The sequence below is a fragment of the Anolis sagrei genome, chromosome 1, assembly GCF_037176765.1.
Source record: "Anolis sagrei isolate rAnoSag1 chromosome 1, rAnoSag1.mat, whole genome shotgun sequence".
NCBI lineage: Eukaryota > Metazoa > Chordata > Lepidosauria > Squamata > Dactyloidae > Anolis > Anolis sagrei.
The window spans coordinates 59,461,639-59,485,734 of record NC_090021.1 but is presented as its reverse complement, the minus strand read 5'-3'; the positions used below and the strand labels follow the sequence as shown (position 1 = coordinate 59,485,734).

General features: G+C 42.1%; 1 protein-coding gene across 1 annotated transcript in view; it reads right to left on the bottom strand.

The window, feature by feature from the left end:
* The window catches only part of TARBP1 (TAR (HIV-1) RNA binding protein 1), a 42,247-nt gene extending 24,824 nt beyond the window's left edge, over positions 1-17,423 (bottom strand). The window contains exons 1-9 of the mRNA XM_060753840.2: positions 16,549-17,423; positions 11,554-11,651; positions 10,806-10,875; positions 10,147-10,295; positions 8,354-8,406; positions 7,108-7,205; positions 3,890-4,025; positions 2,914-3,010; positions 1,993-2,082 (exon numbers count right to left, since the gene is read on the bottom strand). Coding sequence (XP_060609823.2) covers positions 1,993-2,082; positions 2,914-3,010; positions 3,890-4,025; positions 7,108-7,205; positions 8,354-8,406; positions 10,147-10,295; positions 10,806-10,875; positions 11,554-11,651; positions 16,549-17,386 — 1,629 coding nt within the window. The 5' untranslated portion in view covers positions 17,387-17,423. The remainder of the gene's footprint in view (positions 1-1,992; positions 2,083-2,913; positions 3,011-3,889; positions 4,026-7,107; positions 7,206-8,353; positions 8,407-10,146; positions 10,296-10,805; positions 10,876-11,553; positions 11,652-16,548) is intronic.
* Between the last annotated feature and the right edge of the window lie 6,673 nt (positions 17,424-24,096).

Genomic DNA, 24,096 nt, shown 5'->3' with positions numbered 1-24,096 from the left:
TCCTTAGCAGTTGTAGCTCTTCTTGTAGGTTTTTTTGTTGCGTTGCGTGGTTTGTTTCGATTCTTTTAAGGTCCTTCTTCAGTTCGTCTTGTTTGTCAGCAATCTTCAAGATCTCTTTCAAGATTTCTTTGTTTATCGAATCTTCAGCTGATGAGCCCTTTCTTGCTTGGCTTTTGGAGTCTTTGTTGTCTTTAATTTCTTTTAGATCTTTTACTTCCTTACTCTCTTTGTTCTCCTTATCTGTTTTCTCCAGCTTTGTTTTAGGAGTCATCATTTTTGGGTTAGACACGGTTATTGGGCTTCTTTCTCTGTCTTTGTTAGAATGGGCTTGGAGTGGCACAGGGCCCACAGATTGGCTTGGGTTATTAATATTATTATTATTATTATTTTTAAATCTTAAATTTTTCCCCTGTTTATCTAGCTTTATTTTGTTATTACTTGTTTGGTGTCCTTTAATGGGTTCTTCTTTACGTCTGTATGGACTGTTTTCCACTAAGGTGGTTGGGGAGAGGGGAGGGATGAGAGTAGGGAAGATAAGTGGAGTCAGGGCGGGGGAAGATTTTGAAGAGGGGGGTGAGTGGGGGTTTTGGATCACTTTCGATTCCTCTCGTCGAGGAAGTATCGGGAGATGTCGTAAAATCCGTCTCTTTCACTTGCAGTGGTCTTCACAAACCCCAGTTTACTCTCCTATTGCTTCCTCCCCCTCCTTCTTCTTCCCTCCTTCTTCCGTTCCCCCTATCCCCTTTCCCTCACGCAGTGCTTCACCTCCGCCCGTTCCTTCTTATCCTTGTTTGCTGCAGCTCTTCGCCACTTCTTTCCTCTCACACTCTTGCCCAGATCTCTCTTCTCCTCGGGTTCGCTGTTGTCCGGGGATGTCTGACGTACTGGATTTGTGGCGGGGAGGTGAGAGGGGCCTTCCGCGGTTTTCCCTCTCTCCGCTTCACCACCTCCTCCCCTTGGTAGCTCTGTTTGCGGGGCCTTGGGGTCTCGCGATGTATTTTGCTTGACTTCCTACCTCCCGCGCATGCGCCTTCGCTCCCCCTTCCCGAGCTTCCGGGTTGTGTGCGCGAGTATTCCCGGCGGCTTCCCGAGCGGCGCTGGATGTTTCTTTAAAAATCCTGTGCGGATTCCCACTAAGGTACTTTAACTGGGGATCAATTTGTTAACAGATTGTTACTGGTTCAAGGAGTGAGGTTTGCTCCTTCAGCTGACTCCCGCTTGGGGAGAAGTTAACCCGTTAGCTCCGTGTGGGCTCTTAAGCCTTTGAGCCCTTGAGAAACTATTTTCTTTGTTCCCTTGAAATCCACATGTGATATCCTGTAATACGCCACCTCGTCAAAGGCTGTGCGGCCGGAGAGGATATAGTTATATTACTTTAACTGCGGTTCCCCTTCTTTCAACATAAAGAGATAAAACAAAGAAGTTTACTTTCCCATGGATGGTGGAAAGATCTTGATAATATGGGCCGAGAGTCGCGGTCTCCTTTATATTGTATTCTGTATGAAAAACGCGCCTTTCCCAAGGGAAATGACCCCCGCGGTGCAATGAGTACTCACATACTTTCTTGGCTGTCTTTTACCACAGCCATTCTGTTCTTTTCTCTTGTTTCGCTGGTATCCGAGCTGGATGTGCAGTGAATGCTGGCTTGAATAGCGTCAAGCCTGCTCCCCTTCCCGCGGCTCGCACGACCTCACCACAGCCTACCCACTGACCCTCACCCTTGAGGGGTGGGTGCCATTTGGGGTTTGCCGGGTATAAGAGGTCTCTGCGCTCCCCTCCGCTTCTTTGCCGAGGAGAGGGGGGCTTACAACGCCCACCAGCCGGCCTTGAAAGGTTGACGTTTCAGGAGCTCCCAAAACGCCCAGCCTGCCTCCATCGCAGCTCACCGGAAGTCGTGTGTGTGCGAGTCGTGTGTGTGTGTAATATGACTTGGTAATACTCAAGTCATATTACCAACAGGATTCTAGTCAACTTCTATATTTTTTCTCTTACCTTTCTCCACAGGGTTGTTCCTCTGCTTAATGATTCTTCTGGTCTTAGACATACAATGAGATTTGAAATATCTGAAAGGGACACCTTCTCCTTAAAAAAAATAGAAACCAAGAAAACAAGTATTGTCTTCAGTATTTCACTTAAACATAGCATATAGTCAGTTTAAAAATTTCACAAAAATCAGGTATAAGTCTGTTTCTTTTTCCAACACAGAGAAAGTAGAGTGAATGTCTAAAGTTAGCACAGTCATTCTTAATTTTTGAAGTATATTACTAAGATTTTGTAAAGCACTGTAGTGTGGAAAAAAGATGTTTCTTAATCAATTTTTCATCATAGATGGGGGGAAAGGCCATTTCAATCTTTTTAAAAAACAGTGTGTATTTCCCCTTCTAATCTAGTGATAGTTGACCATGAGTATTTGTTTTCTATTTCTCTTTCTATTGAAAGAACTAAGAGAACCTAAAATAGTTGTTTAATGACTATACTGAAATGAAAGCTGTTATACATGTTCAGGGCACAATTCTTCCGTTCATTCTCAATTATAAGGACACACACTACACTCATTTTCAAAAAGATAAGAACAATGCAGTAATCTGAGATCTTTCCATTGATCAATAAGAATAACACAGCATAAGGAGACCATATCTCCCTACACCAGCTAGTCCAAGGTTTAAGATCTTCAAGGGAGGACTTTCTTTCATAGACACATCTGCTGAGGACATGGGAGGGAGCCTTCACAATGGCTGCTCCCAGGCTGGGGAACTCTCTTCCACTGGTTAGACCCTTTTTTAAAATTTCTGTATCTTTAAATGTAACAAATAGCAACGTTTTTATAAAAGCTTTAGAAAATAAATTATTTATATTGAATATAATCATTTTCTAAAACATAATTTAATTATGGTCCAAAATAACAGTACTTACTATATCTGTCAAGTGTATGGCTGCTTGAAGGAGATAACATTGGGCTGCTCCTCGTAGGAGAATCTGATGTGTGATCATAGTACACTGCAGAACATCTCTGAAAATGGATACAATACTAAGATGTTATGGGTTTACATATTAACATATTGCTGTATAAGGATCTGTTAGGAGGGGGAGAAAATGAAGTGAATGGAATGCTGATTGGTGGGTGTTTTAAAATTTGCAAGGGACAATTGGTGAATGACAGTCAGTTTGAGGGGTGTATGTTCACCTTTTATCATGGATTTGAGAATCATGCAGCTGAAAAAGTTTAAGGGGACTTTGCGGGAGACTAGGGTTGTAGTGAGAGAAAGCAGTTGAGATAAGTGAGTAGTAAGGGTCTGAGGAAGCAAGTATGATGTTTTTATTGTTATGTATAAATAATTTGCTACATTATGTTTAATCTCTGTAAAAAATCTTTTTATATACTTCTGGCCTCTGGAATCATTATCATTCTGAGAGTTTGGTTTCAGACAAGATGTTAGTATTGGTAGCACTGACTGTGTTGGGGATTAAAGTAGTATAAATCCTCATCTTGACTGACACCCACAGTTGGTGCTACACAAGACAAGGAAGAAAAAGTCCTCACACTGAGTTTTTGCAAAGAACACCATGAGGCTGTGCCATTGGGTGGGTTAATTGTCAAGACTTACACATCCGACAGTGCTAGAATTGCTGAGGAAGATTCCCTAGAGTTGGGGTAATGTTTGTTATTGCTTCAATGGAAAGCCCCAGATTTGTTTCTCCAATGGTGGAAAAATCACATAAATGGTGGAAACCTCACATTTGGTAGCAGTGGCAGAATTATTCATTAAGCGTATGTTTAGTGCAGGCAGCAGTGAGATATGAGCAGAGATCCCTACAAATACACACTTTTAAAAATTAAATAATGAGTCAAGGGCTTAGAACATTTTATATAGACAACTGATAATGTTACCTCAGAGCTAAGAGTCCTGCAACATCCAGAGCTCTATATGGTGGAATATGGGCCAAGGCCATGGAGAAAAACAAAATGGGAACAGCACACCAGTGTCTATTGCTCATCTTCTGTATGAACTTTAACAAAAAAGTACCTTAACAAGAAATTTTAAAAAATGTATTTTATAACAAATATAAAACAATTAAATAAAACAATTTAAACATTAAATAGCAGAGAATATGCCCCCCAATAAAAACTTGGAATACATTCTTTAACTCAAACTGTTCCTTTCACTAAATCTGGCCTGAACAGACAACTTGTTTGACACAACTGTACATAATAGCAGAGAAAAAATGGTACAGAAAACAATTGCTAGAAACACTGTGACAATGAACTCATCCAGTGGAAGAGCTATGTTACTATCTTGCAATACTGACAGAAGAATACATTCTTCACAATGGTACTATGTTATGCAACTTTACCATCATTTTCTAATACTAGAATACTAGGCCTGGGTAACAACGCAAAAATTTGGTTTTGTAATCGTTTTGTAATTGGGGTGTTTTTTTGTTTCGTTATTTAAAATAATTACAAAATTTTCCCCCCAAAAAGTTCGGTATTTACGAAAATTCGTTATTATTAACGAATCAATTTGTTAAAATGGCGGACGCGGTTGTGCAACTTGCTCCCTTCTTCGCCCGGCAGGCACTTTGGGTCACCCCGAATTGGCCCTGGCAGAGAGAGGGAGAGCGGGAGCGCGCACGCGCGCGGCCCTGAAACCAGGAGCCCTGGTAGGAGTCGTCGCTGCCTCTACTGCTGCCTCCTCCTCCTCCTCCTCTCCACGCTTCAGGCTTCTCTTCCTCTCTCTCCCCCTCTCTTGGGGCCGCCGGGAGAGGCGATGAACCTACCCGGAAAGCTTGGCGATCTTGACAAAGCTAAACACACATCCATCCATGCAGCCGCCTGAGCTCTGCCCGCTCGCCTCGCTCGCCCTTCTCTCGCTCACTCCAGCAGCTCCATGCCTGGGAGAAGGCGGCTTGGCAGAGGGCAGCTCTCCTTCTCTTCCTTTCCCCAGCAGAAGAAGCAGAAGCAGAAGCAGCAGCAGCAAACCTTGGCGGGGACGGGAGCTGCTACCCCCCTCCGGCGAGTTGTTGCACGGCCAACAACTGGCCGGAGGGGGGTAGCAGCTCCCGTCCCCGCCAAGGTTTGCTGCTGCTGCTTCTGCTTCTTCTGCTGGGGAAAGGAAGAGAAGGAGAGCTGCCCTCTGCCAAGCCGCCTTCTCCCAGGCATGGAGCTGCTGGAGTGAGCGAGAGAAGGGCGAGCGAGGCGAGCGGGCAGAGCTCAGGCGGCTGCATGGATGGATGTGTTTAGCTTTGTCAAGATCGCCAAGCTTTCCGGGTAGGTTCATCGCCTCCCCATCCTCCTCTTCCTCCCTCATCTTCACGGCATGTTTTGCTTTCGGGATTCTTCCAGGCTTTATTTTTTTTATTTATTTATTTCATTCACTTATACCCCGCCCTTCTCACCCCGGGGGGGACTCAGGGCGGCTTACAGGGGAGGGCACAATTAGATGCCCGAACACATAACAAGTAATACAAAAAATAACAATTCAACACTTAAATTAAAACATCAGTACATAGTAAAATCCTAAAACCTAAAACAATCTCATGTCAGGGTCCATATATCAGAGTCCATAAGTCCGTTCTATTCCGTTTGTCTTGTCTATTCCCAGGTCCTTGATTTAATTGTCAGAGTGACCAAAAGCTTGGTCCCACATCCAGGTCTTTAGTTTTTTCCTAAATGTTAGGAGGGAGGTCGCCGATCTAATCTCCCCAGGGAGTGAGTTCCACAGGCGGGGGGCCGCCACTGAGAAGGCCCTGCTCCTCGTCCCCGCCAGCCTCGCTTGAGAGACTGGCGGGGTCGAGAGCAGGGCCTCCCCAGAAGATCTTAAACTTCGAGGTGGGATGTAGAGGGAGATCCGTTCGGACAAATACACTGGGCCGGAACCGTATAGGGTTTTATAGGTCAAGACCAGCACTTTAAATACACTGGGCCGGAACCGTATAGGGTTTTATAGGTCAAGACCAGCACTTTCCCTGGGGGTCTCTGGTGCCTCCTGGCGATGCTGGCGAAAGAGGGGCAACTAGGCAGGAGAGGAACCAGTGGCCCCGGTTCAACTTCCTGGCGAGTCCCGGGGGCTCTGCTTCTCCCCACCCTTCCTCCTCCCTTCCCCAGAGCGGGCATCTTGATCTCCATCCCTAAGGGGCATTTATTCTTGCAGGAGCAGAAAAAAGTGAAGCAGCCTTAAATGCCAAATCATTTCTGAGTATAAGCAGAATGTCATTCTATAACCAGCGAGAAAAATGCAGCCAGCTGGGCTTAGAGGCAAGAAGGAGTACCAATACGCAGAGCTTTGGGAGCTGAAATAATAACGAAACAATTACAAAACAATTACAAAACAGCTTTAAAAATTCGTTTTTTTTAAAAATTGCTCCAGATTGCTCCAGACTGATTCGTTATCGTTTTGTAATTCAAAAAATAACGAATTTTTTAACGAATTACGAATTAACGAAACGAATTGCCCAGCCCTATAGAATACTATTTTCTACAAGCCAGATAAATCTTGCTTGAGAGTTGGAACATGCATGAAAAGTTTTATGAGTGAGTGAGTGTCAGTACTGAAAACACATTATTGGGCTAAACATGTACTCAGCTCTACTTGGCTCCAAAATACTATACCTACCTTTCTCAACTGTTGTGAATGTTATGGTTCTAGTGAAAAACAAATCAGATGCTATAGGCGTATGGTGGAACAACCACTGTATCAAGAGTGTCAGATTGAGCATTCATTTACACAGTCAACTAAATTCAGGGCTGGTTTAGACCATTGCTGTCTTAGACCAATGCCGAATTCAGGGGAGCTGTTTATACAGCAGGAGCAGAGTCCAGACAGTCCAATCAATGCAGAGTATCTTTCTGGGGGGAAATGCAACCAGAAAGCTTTCTACACAGCAGTTATAAACACCTGCTGCACACATGTTCAATGTCAAACATAACACTGAGACAAACTAACAACTTAAGTGAGATGGTTTCACATGGTGCAGATATAGAATCCACATGGATATCCGAGTGACAGCTTCCTCCCTGTGACCAATTTCCCATTTAAATTGCATGGAATAAGGACTAACATGAAGAATGGGTTTTCATGTGATTTCAAACCAAAATCCTTAACATACATTTTTCTTCTGCTGGAAGGTTTGTAAAGAATGTAGCCAGGAATGCCTGCAGTTTCAATCCTAATGGAGGACAGGTTCCTATATTTTGACCTGGTGACCTGATAATAACCAAAGAAAAAACAGTAGTGAAAATTAGAAGCCGAGACTCCCAAGTGTTTAAAAATGTTCCGCTTATTGTTAATCATACAAATAATTCTGTATGCTGCTAACAACTTTATAAAAAGGCAATAGCAGACTTGGAATCCAGAGTTACAGATCTACAACTGCCCTTGTGTTCAGATTTTATAGTCTTATAATAAGACTACATGACTGCCTCCAAAGCCCACCTTAAGAGTCAGCAGCTGTGTTAGGCAAAGATCTGCTCAGCTTCCAACTGAGGTGCAAGGTGAATTACATTTCCCACCCATAGCACCAGCAAAAATCAGAAGCATGGCTCTGTCACAATTTGTCATGTCAGCATAGTGTGCTGGTGGCAGAGGACTAGAAACATGATACTCCTTGGACTCCAATCAGCAGCCGAACAATCTCCTTTGCCTGATGTGGATGCTGGCTGTTTAAGGTGGGCTTGAGAGGGGTCAGGCCAGATGACATTACATAGCATATGTAACTAAGTAGCTGATGTAAAACATCAGAGATAGTGTTCATACATATATTTGTATTACAAAGCAAGCTAACATAATTAACAACAACGTTAACATCTTGAATCTAGAAATAAATGTATGCAAAGGTCTGCCTTATCCTCTCCTCAGCAGTTTCTCATCACCTTCAAAATAAACCTTTTCCACGTTAGAGGATCCAGCTGACTGAAATAGGTTCAAGGAGGAGTACTGAAAAATTAGCCAAAAATGCTTTCTGTATTCAAAAGAGGCCTTCTGAGAAGAAGTCTTCATTCTAACTTTGGTCAGTTTGCTTTCCCATATAATTATGCACCGAGGGCTTCTCAATGCACATTAAAGCTTTTAAAGAAGAGGATCAGAAGCCTGCTTTTCTCCCATCAACCTTCTTGTACACAATTATTTCTGGATGTAACACTGTATCAGGGAATCAGAACCAGGGTAGTCTCAAGCATACCCTGAACTAATAAGTTCACTGATTACCTAAATTAATGATCAAGACTTCTACCCCAACAGAATACAAGATTAAATGACTCGGACCCTTTCTCTTTTTATCATCAACCAGCAGTTATGACTGCTATCTTTTAACATCTAAAGAAACTATCCATTGTTTTTAATAAATAATATATTACCTGTTATAAAGAGAACTTTCAGAAAGGGCATCCATTAAAGGGCCAATAACGAACTAAAGAAAGAAAATGCATTTGTATTAAAGAAAACAGTAGACAATAATGATTTTATTTATATATTTGTCTTATTTTTATCCCACTTTTCATCTTTTATCAAGTACTAGCCATCCCCTGCCACACGTTGCTGTGGCCTAGTCTGGTGAGCTGGAAAATAAAATGTTGGTTTCTAATATATGTAATTTCTTTCTGCTTGTGGGTAAACAGTATTTCTTGCTGTTTCTTTGTCAATGTTGATGTGGAGCTTGTCTAGTTTGCCTACTCTGGAACATGCAACATATCATTGTCCTTCTTTAGGGGTCTCTTTCAAATCTATGATACTATATCTGTGTTTGTGTGTGAATCATATATATCTATCTATATCTATGGCTGGATGGCTCTTTGTCAGAAGGGCTTTGATTATGTTTTCTTGCCCTGATGAAGGGAGTTGGACTGAATGGCCTTAAGTATTTTCTGTTGGTCATGGGGGTTCTGTGTGGGAAGTTTGCAATTCTGTCGTTGTTGGGGTTCACAATGCTCTTTTATTGTAGGTGAACTATAAATCCCAGTAACTACAACACCCAAATGTCAAGGTTTATTCCCCCCATCTGTGTTCATTTTTGGGCATATGGAATATTTGTGCCAATTTGGTCCAGATCCATCATTGTTTCAGTCTACAGTCCTCTGGATATAGGTGAACTACAACTCCCAAGCTCAAGGCCAATGCCCACCAAACCCTTCTAGTGTTTTCTGTTGGTCATGGGAGTCCTATGTGCTATGTTTAGTTCAATTCCATCATTGGTGGAGTTCGAAATGGTCTTGGTGAACTATAAATCCTAGCAATGACAACTCCCTAATGACTAAATCAATTTTTTTTAGTGATGGTCACTCCTTGAGTTAGTAGGTGTCTTGTAGCCAAATTTGGCGGCAATTCGTCCAGTGGTTTTTGAGTGATGTTAATCCCACAAACGAACATTACATTTTTATTTATATAGATCAGTATGTTTGCATTTACAAAATAATAACTTTAGCTATAATTTAAAAATAACTGCAAAAGTATTTCTAAAAAGTAAGAATGGATTAAATTATGAATGAAGTTTATAAACGTTATAAAGGGATTTAAAATTTAAAATTAACCGAATTATGAGTATCCAAATAAATAGAAGCAAATATATTTCCTCAACTCTGTATAGAGGTAAACTGAGCAGATTATTCCCACCTTCTAAAAATGTGAGTGTTAGTTACAAATATCATAAAAGGTAAGATGCTAACCCTCTTCATTTTCCCACATTCCAAAAATGAATGAGCCTTATGAGGATGGTGTGTGTGATTAACAAATCCTAACCTTCTTTCCACAATTAATGGTTTTTGCGCTGCCATGATTCTCTATACAATAAGCTTCATTGGAAAAATATGTATTACTAGATGAATGACAATCCATTACCAAAATCCCTTCATACCAGTTTATATGCAAATTTTAATATAAGCAGGAGACTATGTGCACTCCTGTCCTCATAATCAGAGTAAAAGCGACAGCATGCACACCAGATGAAGACAAATAATACTCGTGTATTTTCATCATGTTCCCCTTAAGTCTCCAGAGCATGTTGTTCATTTGTCCCATGGATAACTTTTGTGATTTTGGCCTAAAGTCTGAATGGCTTTGTCAAATCAAGTCAAAAAGATTTTAATTCCCCTTCTTCTTCCACAGTATGCAAACAAAGGAGTTCAAATAGAAATTAAGGGAAAGAAAATCGTACCTCTGAAAATCCTGGTGATGTGGGAAGACATTTTGTTTGCCAGATTTCAAGAAAGTGAACAACAGCGTCTTTTGCCAATGTTTTGTTTTCACTCTCAAACATCCGTTTGTAAATGCACATGTGCCATGATGGATGATACACCCAACAATCTGTGTTAGAAAAAGAAGAGCAAAAGTGCATTAGCACCAGAGTATTAGCTATCTCTCAACGTTTCTTACTTAATACAGAAGCAAGAACATATTATCTCTATGTATCATAATTCAATTACCACAAGATTTTAATTAGTGATTATATAAAAACATTTTCACATTCCATGTGGTAGCCATGTGCCATTACCTCTAATTCTATAGAAAAGAATAGCAAGAAAACCAATTCTTGGATGCACGCATTATGTTTGTTGTTTAACAAAATGCAGTCCTGATGATTCACCACAATCTAGCAAATATCTGGCTAGCAACAGTGTAAACTAGTTGTCAACAGGCATCAAGACTTTCTAGGAATCCATTCATTGATGTAATTTATATTTATATCACAAAATGCTACCACCAACATTCCTTAGTAAATGATTACTTGTGGTAAAAAAACAACAAACCAAAAAGAAAGTTTGCAATCCAAAAAATAAATATATGTCTTAAATGGAACTAACAAAACAGACTTACCTTTTTGTTCTGATAGTGCATGTTCATATAAACTATTTAATTTAGGCAATACTGGTTTCATAACATGAATCTAAAAAGGGAAACACACAAAAGTATATTAATTTACTCTGTAAATAAAAACATATGAACTATATATTGATCTCTACAATGAGTTACAAAGATAGGCATATTTCCAAATTTGCCTATCTATTTTATTAGTATCAATCAAGTGCAAAAAGTCTACATTTAGAATGAGACCCCCCCCACTTGCATACTATTAAACAAGCCTGTAGTTATGAGTTAAAAATAAGTGCACTCTCCTCAAAATAAGAATTCAAACATCTCCCAATGAAATTTCACTTCAGTCATCAACTTCCTAGCATCGTGCATTTCTGAATATATTCAGCCATATATTCAGAAATGAGCATCCAAAAAAGAGAGCAGGAACAACTACCAAAGGAATGCCAATATGAAAGTTATAGATGTGAACAATTTTCAAAAGTTTCCCTGCCTCACTCTCTGAGAATTCTAGAAATTTGAGAGCTGAAGAAAAAAAATATCATGGGAAAGGCAAAATGCTCACTGGGGGCAAAGCCCTAATTTTGCCCTCTCTGTAACTATGCGCCTGCCAAAACATTTAAAAGCAGATAAAATTTCTGTTCAGCAATAAAACAGCATTTTCACCTGCTGATTTCTGCCTTCTCATTTTCTGTATTTCTGTCAACAGCAGTGACTTTTAGCTACGATTTGTAAAATGTTGCATCTTTACCTGGTTTCCTTCCAGAATCTCCAAAATTAAAATGTAATCTTCCCAAAACTGAGTAAGTTGATCATTTTTTCCAGTACACCACCAAAACAGATAAGGTCCTGTTGATCAGCAAATTAGAAACAATTTTGTATGCTTAGAAAAATGTAACAAATGCTATGTATAACAAGGTCACTAACATGAGAACAGTAACAAAACCATAACATGAATGAGATGTTGAAAACACGAGCCACACTTAACTAATTTTAATGGACAAAATACTTGCTCTCATGTGGGCAGCAAGTATTAATGTAGGTCAGAGTTGGGCTAAGTGCAGCCCTTGACAGCTCCCAATACTGTTTACCATAGGTTATGCTGCCTGGAGCTCATGGGAACTTCATGCAGTTTTAATGTGTATATTAATATTGAGACAAATGTTTTTAATGTTTATGTATGCATATAATGAATTCATGTCCCGGCATTGAATGTTTGCCATGTATATGCTGTGCTCCGCCCCAAGTCTCCTTTCGGAGTGAGAAGCATGGAATATAAATGTTTTAAATAAATAAATAAATATGCTCATTTGAAGGACTAAACAATGTTCGCCTCAAAAGAACAACAGCATGAACTTGTCCCTCCCACATGGTTTTGTAAATACAGAAACAATTATAGTAAAACCTCTGTAACCACAGAACCCATATCCATGATTTTAATTACGTATGCCCATTGGAAAAATTGTTTCTCCATACATTTGCTACGTTTTCCAGCAAAATTCTATAGTATGCTCTGCCTGGACACTGCCACAAAGTCACACTGTAGGGCCAAATCCTTGAGAAATAATCTTGAGATTCTCCAGCACAACACTATGTTATGCTGAGATCAGCAGTCAAGCAATTAATTTAATGGTGTTCAGTCATATTCACAGCTTCAAATAACTTCAAGTAACTTCTATCCCCTATGGCTATGGAGGTCTTACTTTATTTCCGTCTCCCATTCCCCAGGCAATGTGACATATTGCTTTCATGTCAAGCATAGTGGGAAACCACTACAAATATGAAACCTTCTTCTCCCACATCACCCATAATGCAGGTTATGTCTACTTTATTATTATTGAAAAAAGAGTAATTAAAAGCAAATTAAAGCAAAATAAACTTAATTTAATGTAATAGTTTTACTGTTGTACTGTATTATAAAAGCAGCATTGTGAATGCAGTATGTGATTAGAGTTAAATGGTAGTCAATAAACTTTTGCTGATTGCTTGAGATTTCTGGATAACTGAGAGCCTCCATTTACATTGTTCAGTAGTCTAAATGAAATAACCTGGGTTCCACTTTCAGCCAATTCAAATTCCTGATTCCCTGACCTGTTGGATAAACATTTCGCTTCCAGTTCATAACTAAGTGTATCTACATAATCAAATTAATGCAATCTGACAGTACTTTGATTTTATACTGACCATATAATGCGGTTTCATATATGGCTCTACATCAGGTATGGGTAAAACCAGGCCTGGGGACTAGATGTGGCCCCTTGGGCTCTTTTCTTAAGCCTTCTTCTCTCACACCATCCTATCCTATCCTTCCTGCCTTCTCTCTTTCTTTCCTCCTTCCCTTCCACTCTTTCATCCTTCCTTCCTTCCCCTTTTCCCTCTTTTCTCCTTCTGTCCAGGCATGTAGCCGGGTGGGGGGGGGGGGGATGAGGGGCTTCAGCCCCCCCCCCCCCCCGGAATTCTCATGGTGGTTCGCGAAAAGGCCTTAGTGGTGCATTATTTAAACTGTTATGTTTATTCATATCATGATCTGATCACAATACTCAATATATCCCATATGCATGGGGGTATTGGGGTAACGATACAAAAGGTTTGCTAGGGTAGACCCTCTTTCACTCAGCCTCCCCCCCCCCCCGAATCGAAATTCTGGCTACCGTCCTTCCCTTTTGTCATTCTTCCCGTCCCTCCCTCCCTCTCCCTTCCCTCCTTCCATCCATCAATCTCTTCCTCCCTTCCTTCTATTTTTCCTTCCTCCTGGAGGATGTTTAGCTGGGAGAAGAGAAGGTAGAGAAGGAAGACAAGAACCATGTTTCAAGATTTAAAAGGGTGTTCCATTGAGGAGGGGGAAACTGACTTTCTGATGCTCCAGACACCAGGGCACAAGGGAGCAATGGGTTCAAATGGCAGGGAAAGAGATTACAGTGAAAAGATTAACAACTTCCTGAGAGTAAGAGCTGCTGGAGAGTGGCCTAGGCTGCCTAGGAGTGTGGTGGAGTCTCCTCTGCAGGCTTTTCCACAGAGGCTATCGGGAGTGCTTTGACTGTGCCTTCCTGCATGGCAAGGGGTTGAACTGGATGGCCCTTGGGGGTCTCATCCAGCTCTAGAATTATATATCAGAAGTAGGTAATATGAGGTCTAATTTATACACTTTTTCTCCCCCATCCACCATATCTCATCCTGACGAAGGCTAACCCTTTTGGGATCCAAATGTGTCCCATCTTTTCTTCACTTTCTGCCTCCAAAAGAGAAATAGAATGGGAGGAAAGAGCAGGGAGGGGGTTTGGGTAGAACCCCCTCCCTCCCGGTCCACGCACCCTGTTCCAGCCCGCCATGTGGCCCCCAAGTTAGAAAGTTTGCCCATGCCTGCTCTACACTGTCCATATAATGAGTGTAGATTTGCCTAAATCTACATAACTCTTGGGATTCCATACCCTTGAGATGTGGCAGTTCAAGCGGCGTCAACCTGCAGTATTACAGTGTAGCCGTATATAAGAGAGGTGAGGGATCAGCTTATTTCTGCTTGCTAATACATTTTGACCACTGAATACAGACCCTCAATTAACTAAAACTCCCAAGCAAGTAACAAAAGTGTACTATAGGGAATGCCATTTAACTAAAATTACATACAGGCAGTCCCCAAATTATAAACAAGATAGGTTCTGTAGGTTTGTTCTTAAGTTGAATTTGTTTGTAAGTTGGAACATGTACATTTTAAAGTCTATATCCAGCTACATACATACATGTGGTTTAGCTTTTGATAGCATGGGGAAGGTTTAACACCCCTGTGGTGTTTGTTTTGCTGTCTGTGCCTGCTCAGAAGATTTCACACTTTTTGTCACTGTGATAATTGGATTTTGAAAAATTGGGCCTGCTGTGTAAATAATGACTGGTGATAAAATTTCAGCAGAGACACCTTTTCTCCATAACTCTTTCCTCATAACTTAGAGACTACCTGTATTCCCGCACCTACCTGGTTAGACTCCCCAAATGTAGTCTTTTTTCCACCCATTGGTGATGACACCTTTTTCCCATGATAACTCTTTCTGGAGTAAATATCCCTTCTGAAGGGTAGATTTCTCCCACTTCCTATTGTTTCACCCTCGTTCTTAACTAAGAGTCATTTGTAAGTTGGATATTTGTAATTTGATGATTACAAATATCTGTAATCATCTGTACTTCCTTCTGTTGGGGGTGCTTTGAATGTGATTTTCCTGCTTCTTGGCAAGGGGTTGGACAGGATGGCCTATGAGGTCACATCCAACTCAATTGATTCTATGACTTAAAAAGCTATTTCTATAATACAGTAAAACTATATTACATTATGTTTGGTTTGTCTTTAGTCTCAATTTGCTTTAGATGACTCTTATTTCAGTAATAATAATGTGGATGTAACCTGTATCATGGGCAATGTGGGAGAAGGACAGACTGTAGGTTAACTGTGTGAGTTGTATATGAGGGCTGGGTTGTTGTAGGTTTTTCGGGCTGTATGGCCATGTTCTACAACAGGGGTCCTCAAACTAAGGGCCAGATACAGCCCTCCAAGGTCATTTACCTGGCACTTGCTCAGGGTCAATCTAGGTCTGAAACAACTTGAAAGCACACAACAACCATCCTATCTCATCAGCTAAAAGCTGGCCCACACTTCCCATTGAAATACTAATAAGTTTATATTTGTTACAATTGTTCCTTATTTTAATTATTGTATTGTATTAAGTGTTTTTGCACTACAAATAAGATATGTGCAGTGTGCATAGGAATTCATTCATTCATGTTTATTTTTTAAATTATAATCTGGCCCCTCCAACAGTTTGAGGGACTGTGACCTAACCTCGTTTAAAAGTTTGAGGACCCCTGTTCTAGAAGCATTATCTCCTGACATTTCGCCTGCATCTATGGCAGGCATCCTCAGAGGTTGTGAGGTCTGTTGGAACTAGGAAAATTAGGTTTATATATCTGTGATTCCTTTGATGGGACTACATGTGGCCAAACTACTGTAAGCAGCACCCTGCCTTTTTCTTTTCTTTTGCATAAACACAACTGAAATGTATTGTCGAAGGCTTTTATGGCCGGAATGACTGGGTTGCTGTAGGTTTCTCAGGTTGAATGGCCATGTTCTAGAAGCATTCTCTCCTGATGTTTCTCCTGCATCTGTGGCAAGCATCCACAGATGGCCAATTAAGAACTCTTGTCTGTTTAAGCTAGGTGTGAATGCTTTAATTGGCCACCTTGATTAGCATTTGATGCCCTGACAGTTTTTAGGAGATTGTAAGGTTTGTTGGAAACTGGAAAATTGGATTTATAAAGCTGTGGAAGGTCCAACGTGGGAGAAAGAACTCTTGTCTGTTTAAGCTAGGTGTGAATGCTTTAATTGGCCACCTTGATTAGCATTTGATGCCCTGACAGTTTTTAGGTGTAGGTTGTTACTGCCTCAAAGAATCCTTTGGTGAGAGGTGATTAGCTGTCCCTGATTATTTCTTGTCTGGAGTTCCCCTGTGTTTTGAGTGTTATTCTTTATTTACTTTTATAATTTGAGAGTTTTTTTTAATACTGTTGGCCAGATTTTGGTCATTTTCATGGTTCCTTTCTTTCACATGAGGTATTTCACATTGGTAGCCACTTCCCATTGTGCCTGGCACATAAGTAGTAATGTTAAGTTCTTTAGAGAAGGGAGACAAGGAAAGGAAGGCATTAAGGTGCGTGAATTCTCCAGTGCAGATGCCCCCTCAAGCAAGCCCGCAGGGCCACCCACCGCTTCCTTCGGGCTCCTGGGCGCCAGGGCAGTCCCCGAGGAGGAGGCCTTGGCTGGAGGCGTCCACGGCGCGCTTGAGGAGGTAGCGGGCCCTCTTCCTGTCCAGGGCGTCGCGGGCCGTCAGCCCCTCCTGCACCGCTTCCCAGAAGCCCCTGCAGCGCCGGGCGTCGAGGCTGGGGGTAGGCCCCGCTCCGTCCTTCGGGAGCACGGCGTCGGAGAGGGCACACAGGGCCAGCAGGGCCCGCCTCGCCCGTTGAGGGGCCTGCGGGGGCGGCTGCATCAGCCCTTCCCACACGAGGCCCAGCGCGGCGGCGTTCCTCCCCAAGGCCGCCAGGAGCCGCCCGGCCACCTGCGCGGCTTCCCACTCCTCCTCGCCCCCTCGCCCCCACAGAAGCCCCAGAGCGGCCTCCACAGCCTCCCTCAGCAGCACCGGCTCCTCCAGGGAAGCGGCCACGGCGGACAGGACCTCCACGACGGCCTCCACGCCCCGGCGGCCTCTTCCCTGCGCCCCCGCCGCCGCCAGGGCCTCACGGGCCAGCTGCTCCGCCAACGGGGCCCCGCAGAGGCAGGCGCAGCGCCGGAGGGCCCCGCCTGCGGCACGCACCACCCGCCGGCGCTCCTCTTCCGTGGCTTCCCCGCCATCGCCGAGCAGCGCCGGGAGGCATCGGCCCAGCGCTGCTTCCCGAGCGAGCCCTTCCCCTCCGCGGAGCTCGAGCAGGAAGCGCAGCGCCTCCGCCTGCTCAGCCGACAAGGCCCCGCCTGGGCCGCACACCGCCGCCAGCAAGGCGCCCGAGTCCGCGCACTTCGAGAGCAGCGCCTCCGCCAGCACCGTCTCCATGGCGAGGGACCGGAAGGGGCGGGGCCCAGCGTGTGGCCGAGTGTCAACATCCGCCGCGATCTGCTTCCTGCCTCGCGCTTCCCACCCCACCCTTTACGTAGGAGCCCTGTGATTGGTCGGACGGTTGCTAGGCGGCTCTTCCGTGTCTTCCCTCTGCCCCCGAAAGAGAGCGCGGGGAAAGCTGGTGCCTCTTCTACAGTGCCGTGTAATCAATCCATCCATCCATCTATGCTCTGTGCATAATGAGTACCTTAAAAACAAAAGAACCAATGAACGAAATCACACCAAACTTGGCACAAGCAACCAATATGCCCAAATATGAACACAGATGGAGTTTGGGGGAAATAGACCTTGACATTTGGGAGTTGTAGTTACTGAGATTCACAGTTCACCTGAACCCCACAACATTCACAGAACATTCTGAACCCCACAAACGACAGAATTGGGGCAGACTACCCACACCCCATCCAATCCAACTCCCTTCATCAGGGCAAGAAAACGTAATCAAAGTCCTCCTGACAAATAGCCATCCAGCCATAGGTATAGACAGACAGTTAGATAGATATTATTCACACACAGAGAGATATAGTATAATAGATTTGAAAGGGACCCTTAAAGAAGGACAATGATATGTTGCATGTTCCAGGGTGGGCAAACCAGACACTCTCCACATCAACACTGACAAAGAAACAGCAAAAAATACTGTTTACCTACAAACATAAAGAAATTACATATATTAGAAACCAACACTTTCTCATTACTTTATTTTCCAGATCAACAGACAGGGCCACAGCAACGCGTGGCAGGGGACAGCTAGTGCCTTATAGGCTCGGTGTAGGCCAGGCCTGAACCACCTTGGGCCCTCCCTCCAGGTGTTTTGGACTTCAATTCCCACAATTCCTAACAGCTGGTTGCCTCTTAGAAATTGTGGGAGTTGGCAGTCCAAAACAACTGGAGCAGTGATTCTCAACCTGGGGTCTCCAGATGTTTTTGGCCTTCAACTCCCAGAAATCCTAACAGCTGGTAAACTGGCTGGGATTTCTGGCAGCCAGGTTGAGAACCACTGACCTGGAGGGAGGGCCCAAGTTTGCCCAGGCCTGCTTTAGCTGCATCGCCAATCTCCTCCCACAGCATCTCTCTTGGGGCCATAAAGAGAAGGAGGGATTTGTGGCTTCTGAAGGAGTGTGGTTAGACTGCAACTCCTATTAGTTTTAATCATAAGTGGCAGTGAATGAGCTGTTGACATCTTTAGATCAGCCCCCTCCCTCCTAACATTTCGTAAATAAGTTAAAACTTGGCTTTTTGAGCAAGCAGTGTAACAGGCAAATCTAGATCTTCGGAACGACTGGACGATGTGACTGGAAAATGATTTTAGTAAGGAGATGCTGAGGATTTATGCTTATTGGTTTTGTATGGTTTTTATATTATATGCTAAATGTTTTAATTGTATTTTATGTTATTAGGGGCATCGAATTGTGCTGACTGTAAACCTCCTTGAGTCACCTTCGGGCTGAAAAAGCCGGTATATAAATATGGTAAATAAATAAATAAATTTAACAGCATCTGGCAGGACAGATTTTTCTCATTCCCATTCTATCGCACTGTTTACTAGTTGGAGCTATACTTGTCCAGAGAAGGAATAGGTAAAAGATTGGAAGTAAAGGGTTCTGGTCCAACTTACCTGTCCGAACACATCTCCCTTATGAACCTGCTAGGACTTTTAAGATCATCCAGGGAGACCCTGCTCTCGATCCCGCCTGTGTCACAAATATGTTTGGCAGGGATGAGAGACGGGGCCTTCTCAATGGTGGTCCCTCAGCTATGGAACACCCTTCCTAGGGACATTAGATCAGCCCCCTCCCTCTTAACATTCCAGAAAAGAGACAAGACCTGGCTGTTTGAAAATGCAATGTAAAAGACATAGGAACTTAGAACAACTGGACGACAAGATGGATAATGTTCTTAATTAGGAGACACAAATGTCTTATGTTTTTATTACTTTTGTTTGGTTTTATACTATGTATCAAGCCTCAACTGTCATTCCTCAACTGTTATCCTTTTAAACTGTATTCTAAACAGTCACTGAACCAGTCATATGGTTTGCAGCCCCTCCCACTGCTTGAAGTACATAGAACTAAGAAAATGGCTAGCCAAAGACATACACTTCAGGAAATAAACCGACACATTATAAATAGACAAAACATTAAATAGAGGAGGCTTGAAAAGGTTGCTATCTCCAATATCCACAGAGTCCACCATCCACAATTGAGTGAATTGCACCCGGAGCCATGTTCCATGTCCAGTGACTGTTTAGAATGAAGTTTAAATCTGTGCTTTCCAAACATTTCATGTTAGTGACACACTTTACACACAAGCATCATTTTGCAACACAGTAATTCAGTTTTAGTAACAAACCAGAGGTTCAACCAACCCCTTATAAGAGATATGGACACATAACGTAAATGTGGATACATACATAAAATGTACAGGGACACAACATCTCTCATGAAAAAGAGTTGCTTTGTATGATAATAATAGACATTTCCAAGATTTTTAAATTTTTATTTATTTCAGGAATATCTATGCCGGCTTTCCCTCAGCAGACCCAAGGCGGCTACATTCACAAGACACACAGACTGTAGCTGACACATTAATGTATCCCCACACACAGTTTGAATAGCTGTGCTCTAAATATTTGTGCAGAAACAATGTTAGTTTCTGGCAGATGGCATCTTATACTGCTTGTGGATTCTCTAGACGCCACTATGGGAAACAGGATGCCTTCCCCGCCTCCCCCAATCCAGTAGGATTCTTGAGTTACTATCATTTTACAAACGGTTATGCATATTTATTCTGCACTTTCAAGTTGCTTCTAATTTATGGTATTTCTGAGGTGACTCCATCACAGAATTCTCTTGGCAAGATTTGTTCAGATGGGGCATGCCTTCATCTTCCTCTGAGGCTGAAAGAGTCCAACACTCAAGCCACCGCAGTGCACTGGCATGTAGTTATCAATATAACTGGCATGAAAGTAGGAACAGGTCCCAATGGGATCCAGGATCCTAGCCTAAGCCTATACTATATAGCCAATTATATTTTTTTGCACCAAGTTGGTTATATAGAGCAAGTCTTTGCCCAGCCAACATTCTGGACAAGAACTCCCACAGTTCCTTGTATTTGGCCATGGCGACTAGTCCAAAACACTCAGAGTTCCTCATAACATACTATTTGTTGACTATTATATGAGGCTACATTATACGAGTCTATACTAACAGTATAATGCAGTTTCAAAGTATAATGGCAGTGTGGATTGGTCCCAGGGCACAGCCTGGAAAACTCACAGCAACCCAACTATTGGGGATAATGGATCATGACCTCTTAGGATCACTGACCATCGGGGTATAATCACAACCTAATCAGGGTAGCAGAGTTTATTTGATAATTGATGATCACTGGGCATGTAGAACTGTCAGAATTTCTGTCTTTAAATTCCAGCCTGAGAAGTCGAGATATGTGATAGAATATATCTATTTCAATGAACCAAAAACTGAAATGAAGATAATATACCATGTGTGGGGCTTCTAGAATTTCCCACATTGTGCAAGGAGGATCATAGAGATAAAAATATACATCCAAATCCGAATCTGCCTCTATGAAATACTGTGTGTATATCCGTTGTCTGCCTCTTTCTGGATGGATTTAACTTCCTCTGAGTGTCCTGATTTATTATTATAAATGCTGATTTGGTAATATGATAAAGTAACCTTAGTGTACAATTATTCTAGTGTAATCTAGGGAAGATATGATCCTGATTAGTGTTTGGGCATAAGCATAGATGTGTTTTTTTTATGAAAACGTATAAACAGAGAATTAAATTTTGCTTATATAAATTTCAACATTAAGAGATTTTCCACTTGCCAATGGGAATTAATTCTGTCATAAAGGTTTTTTTAAGTATGTGGTCCAGATGACTCCATAGTGATCAGCGGGACCTCAAAGAAAAGCACAGGAGGTCAGCATCTGTCTCCAAACATCTGTGGCACGATTTTCCTCTGAGGTCTCTTTTGTGTAAATTAGAAGAGCTTGTTCTGTGTCTCTCAGAACAGCAGGTGGTGCTCCTATCAAATTTGTTCTGTTCTCATTCCCCCCCCCCCCCCCCCTTTAGCAATATAAAGTCAACACTAAGTGTTTGGCAGTAATCCTTTCAAAAATGTCTGTTCCTTAAAATAAAAGATCTAAGACATCGTGACCACCTAGCAGAATTCTAATGTATTTGAAATCTTCAAAAATGCTTTATAAAGACAAATCCCATTCTGGGCACCACAATTTCAGAGAGATATTGACAAGCGGGAACGTGTCCAAAGGAGGGCGATTAAAATGATCAAAGGTCTGGAGACTATGAATCTCTGTGAGGAGCAGCTTAAAGAGCTGGACATGTTTAGCCTGCAGAAGAGAAGGTTAAGAGGAGACACGATCGCCATGTTTAAATATTTGAAAGGACGTGAAAAGAAGAGGGAGTGGGCTTATCTTCCTGCTGCAATGGAAACTAGAACTTAGAGTAATGGGTTCAAATTACAGAGAAAGAGATTCCACCTGGACATTAGGCAGAATTTCTTGACCATGAGAGCTTTTCAACAGTGGAACTCTCTACCTAGGAGTGTGGCGAAAGCTCTTTTGGAAGCTTTCCAACAGATGCTGGATGGCCATCTCTTGGGGATGCTTTGATTGTGTTTTTCCTGCATGGCAGCTGGTTGGACAAGATGGGTTTCAAGATCAAATTCTTATTGTATGGGCTGTAATATTGAAATACTCTTTTTAAAAGAAGTTGCAAAGATAGCCGGCTATATAAAATTTTTAAACTTGTCTGTATAATGGACCTCCAGACAGTACAATATTTGTATTAGTGCCATTTTTATGATAGAACAGCAGGAAATAATGTTGAAATACTCGTCGTTACCCAAAAAACTAACTCTGACAGATCAGGAAATCCATGCAGCCAGTTTAATGGAAAAACAAAGGTCTGGGGGAAGAGAGGGGATTTTTTTATTTTTATTTTTTTGCTGCCAAGAGTATACTGGATTTTACCCATTACTCTCATCATCTCAAATTGTTGCCCTCTTTCAATGTCCCATTTGTAATCTAAACTCCCTGGCAAATGACCTTTTCTGCATGAACTCTGTCTTCTGGGGAAAATCTATTTGAAAGCACACAATACTTTTAAAAAGAAAACAAGGTCTGCGTATTTTTAGTTTCGGGTACTAAATAAAGTGCTACTACAGTGGAGCAAAACACAGCCCCCTAATGCCTTTAGCCCAAGGAGACATAGTAATATATGTGGGCATGTCATCTCCCCTTATATTGTTGCAGTTATGCCTAGTAAACAACAGAAAAAGTCAGTTGGTGCTATCACTTCTGCATTTCACAGTTGCAAGAGAAGAAAACACATGCACGCTCGCGCGCGCGCGCACACACACACACAAACCTCCCGGTCTATTTCCTCCACTCCCTACTACTACATAACTTTATTTAAATACAGGGAAGCAGGAACTGAATCTTCTCCAACAACAATCTGTTTTTCTATTTGTTATGCATGGCATGCTTTTATAATGTGAAATTTCTTTAATAAATAACTTGCTCTTTTTATACGTAGGCTTACTATTTTATCTGTGCTGTCCCTGTCTTCTACTTGAATGGGAAGACGGAGGAAGAAGTAGCACCTAAAGTTCTTCATAGCTCATAAAGCAGGAACAGTGAGTTTTGGCTTGTCCCAGTGAGTTTTGGCTTGTACATTTAATATCACTAGCTCGGGCTCATAAACATCAAAGCACTGGTAACTATAGCAGTCTGCTATTTGGATCCTTTTGCTTGCAATAGATGCAATACAGTTACAACATCATATGAAGACATACAGTGGTGAAGAGCCATGGTGCATACTTCACTGTCTCAATACTATTTTGCACTATATCTAAACATACACACATACATAGATAGGATCTCACCCTGTGATGATACTATATTAGTCTACCCATGCCTTCACTTGGCTTTCATTTTTACAAATAAGGAGAAATTGGAATAAATGTTGCTTGCAACCTGATGCCAAAGCAAAGTATGCAGTAATCTCTTGACAGGCACAACTATTTTTAGTCATTTGGTTAAATTTGTGACCACCCAAGAAAATGTTCAGTAAGGGTCAAAGTCAAAGCACAAGTAAAGACATTAAAAGAAATAAAACTGTCTGTGTGTTTCCAATGTGCCTGTTCCTAAATACTAAGCAAGATCTTATGTCTGCACATTGTCTCTTTACTCTTTTTATATCCTGTTCTTTCTCTGATGTTTTATCAGATCAAAACTGTTTTATCTTCAAGCTAGATCCAGGCTAGCTCAACTTTAAGAATGAAAGAAGTACGTCCACCAGCCAGAGTCCTTTCCCTGGATTTAAGGGTGCCTCTATACTGTAAGAATTACTGCAATTTGAAACCACATTAACTGCCATGGCTCAATGCTATGGAATCCTGTGAGTTGTAGCTTTACAAGTGCTTTAGCCTTCTCTGCTATAGAGTGCTGGAGGATTCCATAGCATTGAGCCATGGCAGTTAAAGTGGTATCATACTGAGGTCAAATTTAGACTAGGACCGTGGAAATGGAGTGTCCCTGCCTGGTGAGTGATTACGCCAAAACCTTGACGTTCCCAATTGAAGAACACACTCACC